General features: G+C 38.9%; 1 protein-coding gene across 6 annotated transcripts in view; it reads left to right on the top strand.

Moving 5' to 3' along the window:
* Positions 1-2,785: 2,785 nt before the first annotated feature.
* mat2b (methionine adenosyltransferase II, beta) overlaps positions 2,786-7,502 on the top strand; it is a 16,613-nt gene continuing 11,896 nt past the window's right edge. For 3 of the 6 annotated variants that reach the window (XM_050040719.1, XM_050040718.1, XM_050040717.1), the window contains exon 1: positions 2,786-2,974. In XM_050040719.1, the coding sequence (XP_049896676.1) occupies positions 2,801-2,974 (174 nt within the window). In that variant the 5' untranslated portion in view covers positions 2,786-2,800. Of the gene's footprint in view, positions 2,975-2,995; positions 3,411-7,502 lie in introns of those variants that run through there. The other 3 variants (XM_050040721.1, XM_050040720.1, XM_050040722.1) reach the window with 3 other exon arrangements.

The raw sequence follows: 7,502 nt of genomic DNA, 5'->3' as shown, positions 1-7,502 counted from the left end.
CCCTGTACTCTACAATGTTCAAATCTAGGCTCAAAACAGCTCTATTTCACTGTGCATATGACTGAAAGGATCTTATCTGCACTCATCTCTTTTAAAGTTCATTTTATAATGATTATTTATGTTTTTATTTTGTATTGTGATTTTAATTTGATTTTCTTGTTCTGTAAAGCACTTTGAATTACTTTGTGTACGAATTGTGCTCTACAAATAAACTTGCCTTGCCTTGCTNCAAATCTAGGCTCAAAACAGCTCTATTTCACTGTGCATATGACTGAAAGGATCTTATCTGCACTCATCTCTTTTAAAGTTCATTTTATAATGATTATTTATGTTTTTATTTTGTATTGTGATTTTAATTTGATTTTCTTGTTCTGTAAAGCACTTTGAATTACTTTGTGTACGAATTGTGCTCTACAAATAAACTTGCCTTGCCTTGCTTTGCCTTTACCAGAGGCATTAGTTAAGGTTAGCTACTTTTTTAAGGAAGAAAAACAAATTAAAATGATATTGAAAAAAGAGCTTATTGACACATTTTGACATTTTCCAGTATTCAAATATTATCAGTTTCATTACTGTCTTGATGTCACACACCACAAAACACAGGAACAATTACAGGACAAAAATGATTTATTTTGCGGTTTCACACACAAACAGTCACCACACAAATAACAAATGAGCTAAAAGTCTGAGGAAGAGCTTTGTGCTGGAAACATCACACAGCAAAACAAGAGGTATTTGATCTGGCTCCATTTTGTTGGTTCTGGGATATGTGCATGCATGTCATTTTCACAGCTTATTACTGGACTGTCACTGGTGGCCTGCGTTGTGGGTGACAATGACAGAGATGCAATTCCGACAACTTCAGGCAGCCGCCGTCAAAAAGTCCAAGCAGACCGCACCAAGCGCACTCCTTGATCGCCTGAGCGGATGCTGCGCTTTTTTATCTAGCACCCCTGCTGTCACCCTCCAGCATCGCAGCTCAAGTTACACTGCGCATGTGCAATCCCCCCATGTTTGACCCCGTGTCCCAGCCTTCTCTTGAATAGTCTTGTCCAGAGCCTGGTAACTTCACAGGAACCTTCCTCCTACTCCGCTCTCTCAGTGGAGACACAGCGGTTGAGAGGGCCAAGCGAGAGGACGTTCCTGTAGTAGTTCAATCAATCAATCAATCAATCAATTTTATTTATAAAGCCCAATATCACAAATCACAATTTGCCTCACAGGGCTTTACAGCATACAACATCCCTCTGTCCTTATGACCCTCGCAGCTGATCAGGAAAAACTCCCCCAAAAAAACCTTTAACGGGGAAAAAAATGGTAGAAACCTCAGGAAGAGCAACTGAGGAGGGATCCCTCTTCCAGGACGGACAGACGTGCAATAGATGTCGTACAAAACAGATCAGCATAATAAATTGACAGTAATCCACATGACACAATGAGACAGAGAGAGAGAGAGAGAGAAAGGCAGAGACAGACAGAGAGAGAGAGAGAGGCAGAGACAGAGAGAGAGACAGAGACAGAGAGAGAGAGAGAGAGAGATGCAGGACAGACGGTAATAACAGTAGCTTACAACAACATGAATGAAAGTAATAATATTATAGTTATAGTTCTGGCTACTGTGGTACAATATGTTGAACGTCTATATGTTGCTGTGTGTATGTCCATATGTTGCTGTGTGTATGTCTATATGTTGCTGTGTATGTCTATATGTTGCTTTGTATGTCTATATGTTGCTGTGTGTATGTCTACATGTTGCTGTGTGTGTATATGTTGCTATGTGTATGTCCATATGTTGCTGTGTGTATGTCTATATGTTGCTATGTGTATGTCCATATGTTGCTGTGTGTATGTCTATATGTTGCTGTGTGTATGTCTATACGTTGCTGTGTGTATGTTTATAAGTTGCTGTGTGTATGTCTATAAGTTGCTATGTGTATATCTATATGTTGCTGTGTGTATGTCTATATGTTGCTGTGTGTATGTCTAGATGTTGCTATGTGTATGTCCATATGTTGCTGTGTGTATGTTTATATGTTGCTGTGTGTATGTCTATATGTTGCTGTGTATAAGTCTATAAGTTGCTGTGTGTATATCTATGTTGCTGTGTATATCTCTATAAGTTGCTGTGTGTATGTGCATATGTTGCTGAGTGGATGTATGTTGCTGAGTGTATGTCTATACGTTATACGTTGCTGTGTGTACATCTATATGTTGCTGTGTGTATGTATATAAGTTGCTGTGTGTATGTCTATATGTTGCTGTGTGTGTGTCTATATGTTGCTGTGTGTATGTCTATATGTTGCTGTGTGTATGTCTATATGTTGCTGTGTGTATGTCCATATGTTGCTGTGTATGTCTATATGTTGCTGTGTGTATGTCTATATGTTGCTGTGTGTATGTCCATATGTTGCTGTGTGTATGTCCATATGTTGCTGTGTGTATATCTATATGTTGCTGTGTGTATATCTATATGTTGCTGTGTGTATGTCTGTATGTTGCTGCGTGTATGTCTATATGTTGCTGTGTGTATGTCTATATGTTGCTGCGTGTATGTCTATTTTGCTGTGTATCAGTCTATAAGTTGCTGTGTGTATGTCCATATGTTGCTGTGTGTATGTCTATACATTTAGTTTTTGTGTATTTATATTTATTGTTGTTTTGTTTACACAGTCTGATACATCACATCTATATAATGACGTCATGTTTGGGAGTTGGTCAACGACATTACTTCATTAATATCAGCATGCAAAACTCCTCACCAGCAGGTGGCAGCAATTCAGCCTGTTTTCATCTGCTCACCATGAAGAAGAAGAAGAAGAAGAAGAAGAAGAAGAAAAAGAAAAAAGGAGGAATAGGAGGAAGAGGAGTGGCAGACTATTTAAACTGCTTTGCTGCTTCAGGAGGAGTGCCGCTGCCCTGTGCTGGTCAGCTGGTTCTGGATCAGATGCGTGGATGTGAGTTCGGAATTTCGGAGGTAAAATCGTAGCTGATGATTTTCAGTTAAACCTCAGGTGTTGTGATTGAAATGTGTCCGCGTGAAATCAGTCAGAGCCAAACAAACGGGACCGGTTAATGTGACAGACGGGACCGGTTCATGTGACAGACGGGACCGTCCACTGAAACGCGGTCGGTTTTATTTCCCATCATTCTGTGTGTTCTCAGCTAGCCTGCATGCTAACCAGCTAGCATTACCGCGACAGCTGCTTTATGGTAAACAGCTGATCGGCGTGGAGGCGGAAGCGGAAGAGACAGAGAACAAATTGCGCATCAGAACACCAGAGCGGGTCCGAGTGATCTATATCGATCAATAATAAATATCAGAAACACCTGCTCAGACAGGAGGAGAGATGAGCCGCGCAGGCGCTGAACTGAGGATTATCTTCAGCCCGGGGCGCGTGCAGCTGGTTCAGGTAAATTGCTAACAATGCTAACGGCTAACATCAAGTGTTCACTGTGGACAGAGACACGGACTCGATTGATTAATTGATTGATTCCTGCATTCATTAATATTCTGTTTTTTCTAAATTAAAGTTTCAGCACGTGTCAATTAAAGATATAAATACTTTAACTGATCATCTGAAAACTGATCTGTGTGTAGTGTTGATTGTAGTATTGTATTGCTTGTAGTATTTATTGTGGTATTGTAATACTGATATGAGTACTGCGGTATTTAATATTGTAGTATTGATAGAATTGTAGTATTTAAATTAGTATTGTAGTACTGACATTCGTAATGTAGGACTGTTATTAGTGTTGTGGTATTGATATTAGTATTATAAATTTGAATTGTGAAATTATGACAACTTAAAACTGAATATTTTTATAAACACAATATTTGTTCACTACACAACTGTAGCCTAATCTAATGGCACAGTTTGCAGCCTGGCTGAGAGAACTTTATTTTCCTTGATTTTTTGAAAAAGAGCTCTAAGGCTCTGTCGAATGGAAACTCGGTCAGAGGTGGCCCATTGATGCTGAGTAGCATGCATGCAGCCAGATGGTCCCCCTGCAGCCTGTTCCTCAGGTCTGTCTTCACCTACACATAAGAACAATTAAAATCGTGCTGAATACTGTTGATCTTGAATGTGCTCTTACACTGAGCAGGTTGTCTGGAGAGGGGGCGTGGTAAACAGTTAGCAGGTGTCGCAAATTAATAAATGACTGCTTGCCCCTGTTCCAGCTGTGTGTGTGCATGCCGGTCAAACGAAACTGATGGCTGTGTGTGATAATTCCTCCGTCAGTTAAAACATTTTATTCGGTGTTCCAGCCCTTTTTATGATGGCAGCTCCAACAGGTTATGGGCCCAGGAAGGAGCTTGGAAGTTGATGAAACTGTTTATGTTTCGACGGAGATGAGAATAATTATGAGTTGTGGGAAATTAAGTTTCTGGCACACCTGCGCCTGCTTAATTTGAAGAGCACCATACTCAACAAGCCGCCCAGTGAGGACGCCACGATGATGATGGCACCGGTGCAGCAGACGATGCTGATAAAAATGAAAAGGTGTATGCAGAACTGATTGTTTAAAACAAAGCTAAGGAACTATGAGAACACGGAAAAGTTCAATGCCGTTTGCTCAGATGATGACAGCGTGATGAAAGTGAGACAGCGGGAAAGTTAACATTCGGGTCGTTTTCCCAGGCTTGAACAAAAAATGCATCAAACTTACCCTTGCTTAGGTAGGCTACCTTTCTCTCACCCTTTTCTCTTCCTCTACTTCGCACTGTCGTCTCTTTGCCTCCACTCCATTCTTGAGCAGGCCGCAGTACAGCCAGACAGGCAGGTGATGACTCCAGTGTTTGTTTTTCAAAATAAAGTTAATAACAGCGCAGTGTCACATAACATTTCATGATATTTATATTATCATTTCAAACTCTGATTATGGTAAGTATATGTGCGCAAATATAGTCTATCTATCTATCTACAAAAATACTTTAAATAGGGCTCAAAAGGGCATGTGACTTAGCAATGCATTGTGTGTAACCAGCGCCATTTTTATGGGCAAATTGTTTTGTTTACATTGTGTTGCGCCGGGAGAGAGACGTGAAGCGAGAGATTTAAATAGACCGGGCAAAGGAAAAGCGTGTCGGACGGTACTGAGACGAGCTGGACCCTGTTCCAAAGGCTTGGTACCTTGACAAAATTCAGAAAATAGATGGAGTGGATCTGTTGCAACTCATAATGTAATAATGGTTCATAATGTAATAACGGCTCATAATGTAATAATGGCTCATAATGTAATAACGGCTCATAATGTAATAAAATCATGAGCACATAACGTAATAACGGCTTTGCACATTATGAGCCTTCCTGGCGTCGCTCATAATGTAATAACAGGTCATAATGTAATAACAGGTCATAATGTAATGTAATAACAGTTCATAATGTAATACCAGTTCATAATGTAATAACAGCTCATAATGTAATGTAATAACAGCTCATAATGTAATAACAGTTCATAATGTAATAACAGCTCATAATGTAATAACAGTTCATAATGTAATGTAATAGTTCATAATGTAATAACAGTTCATAATGTAATAACAGCTCATAATGTAATGTAATAACAGTTCATAATGTAATGTAATAACAGCTGATAATGTAATGTAATAACAGTTCATAATGTAATAACAGCTGATAATGTAATGTAATAACAGCTCATAATGTAATAACAGTTCATAATGTAATACCAGTTCATAATGTAATGTAATACCAGTTCATAATGTAATGTAATAACAGCTCATAATGTAATGTAATAACAGCTCATAATGTAATGTAATAACAGCTCATAATGTAATAACAGTTCATAATGTAATAATGGCTCATATTGTGAGAAAACTGCTGCATTATCATCATTTTTACATCTTAAGGTGCAAATAAAGCAAACGGCATGGCTTTCAGCGCATAGTACACTAAATTAGTGAAACCAAGAATTATTTAATCCTAATTGCATTCTCACATTTTATTATGTGAGATATATAAAGTTGAGCCACTAGGTGGCACCCGTGTTAGGTATTTTGGGCCTTTGAGAACGCCATGCTCACTTCCACTGTCTGATTGTTGCAAGTAAGCAGTTGGTGGAAAGTTTAAATATTCTGACGGATGAAGACTGCTGCATAAGTATTAGTAGGTTATACAGAGTGGCTGGATGCAACAGTGGCCTTGCGTCTAATATCAGGCAGCTCTTCAGCCAAAATGCCAGGTGGATTACAGCCTGGATCGTGACTAAACATATATCCTTTGGATGGGTCCATATTAAAGACATTCATTGGAAGAAGTAAAGTTTTCTTTTCTTTTTTTTTTAAATCCCATTCACTCGTTAAGCCTTGATCTGAGTGAACACTGGTACAGTCACTGACAAATGGAGCCCCCTGGACTTGATTTTTGTTGGCAACTATAATTTATGGTTATGTATTATTTATGCATATTCTTTAGTTAAATTTATTTGGACTTATGTTTTTACTTGGGTGTCCTGACAGGCTGTGTTTACATTTTAAGAACTTTTGAGCTGGTTTATTGCTATTACATGGTTCTAAAACGCTCTTCTCATTCTTGCACAAATTCCAAAATAAAGTAAATTGAATTAATGTTACGCTGCTATCATGTATTTAACGGAAGTAGTAGGAAAACAATGCTCATTAAAAGTCTTTATTAAATTGGCATTAAGACCAACAATAAAACAGCAACATTTTGACTGGAAGGTCTTCACTAGGTTGTATAGAAGGAGAGAGTGTTCACTTACTTATTTGAAAAGACCAATCTTAAATGTGTTTTTATTGTAGAAGTTATTGTGTCCTGCATTTATTGTAGCAATAGTACACAAAGGAAATGCTCTTTTGAATTACATTAACTACAGTCCCCCTCCTTCTTCCCTAATCCACCCTCTTCTCCAGCCGGCTTTTGAGTTGGTTACTGTCACGTCACCTATAAACAAATCATAGTCAAACACAAACACAGACCTTTGCCCTTAAGTGCACTCTTGTTGTCAGTGTGTGCAGTTTTGATCTAAAAATGATGATGATGCAACACTTTTCTCACAATATGAGCCATTATTACATTATGAGTGGTGCCAGTAAGGCTCATAATGTAATAAGTTATTACATTATGGACAAAGCTGTTATTACGTTATCCGCTCATGATTTTATTACATTATGAGCCGATTATTACATTATGAGTTGCTACAGGATCTGTATGAGCATGGAGACTGGACTCGGGATTTAAAAGCCCTGCCGCTGTGGACTGAAGCTGAGCTTGTCCTCTATCTCGTCAACGGTATAAGTTATTATACCGGCGATGAATGTAGGAATGCCAAATCTTTAAAGGGATAGTGCACCCAAAAATGCAAATTCAGCCATTATCTACTCACTCATATGCCGATGGAGGCCCTGGTGAAGTTTTAGAGTCCTCACATCCCTTGCGGAGATCAGCGGGTGGAGCGGCTAGCACACCTAATGGCTGACGGCGCCCCAGACTAACGTCCAAGAACACAAAATTGAATCCACA

Source organism: Epinephelus moara, chromosome 3 (assembly GCF_006386435.1).
Source record: "Epinephelus moara isolate mb chromosome 3, YSFRI_EMoa_1.0, whole genome shotgun sequence".
Taxonomy (NCBI): Eukaryota; Metazoa; Chordata; class Actinopteri; order Perciformes; family Serranidae; genus Epinephelus; species Epinephelus moara.
This window is presented reverse-complemented; position numbering and strand designations above follow the sequence as displayed.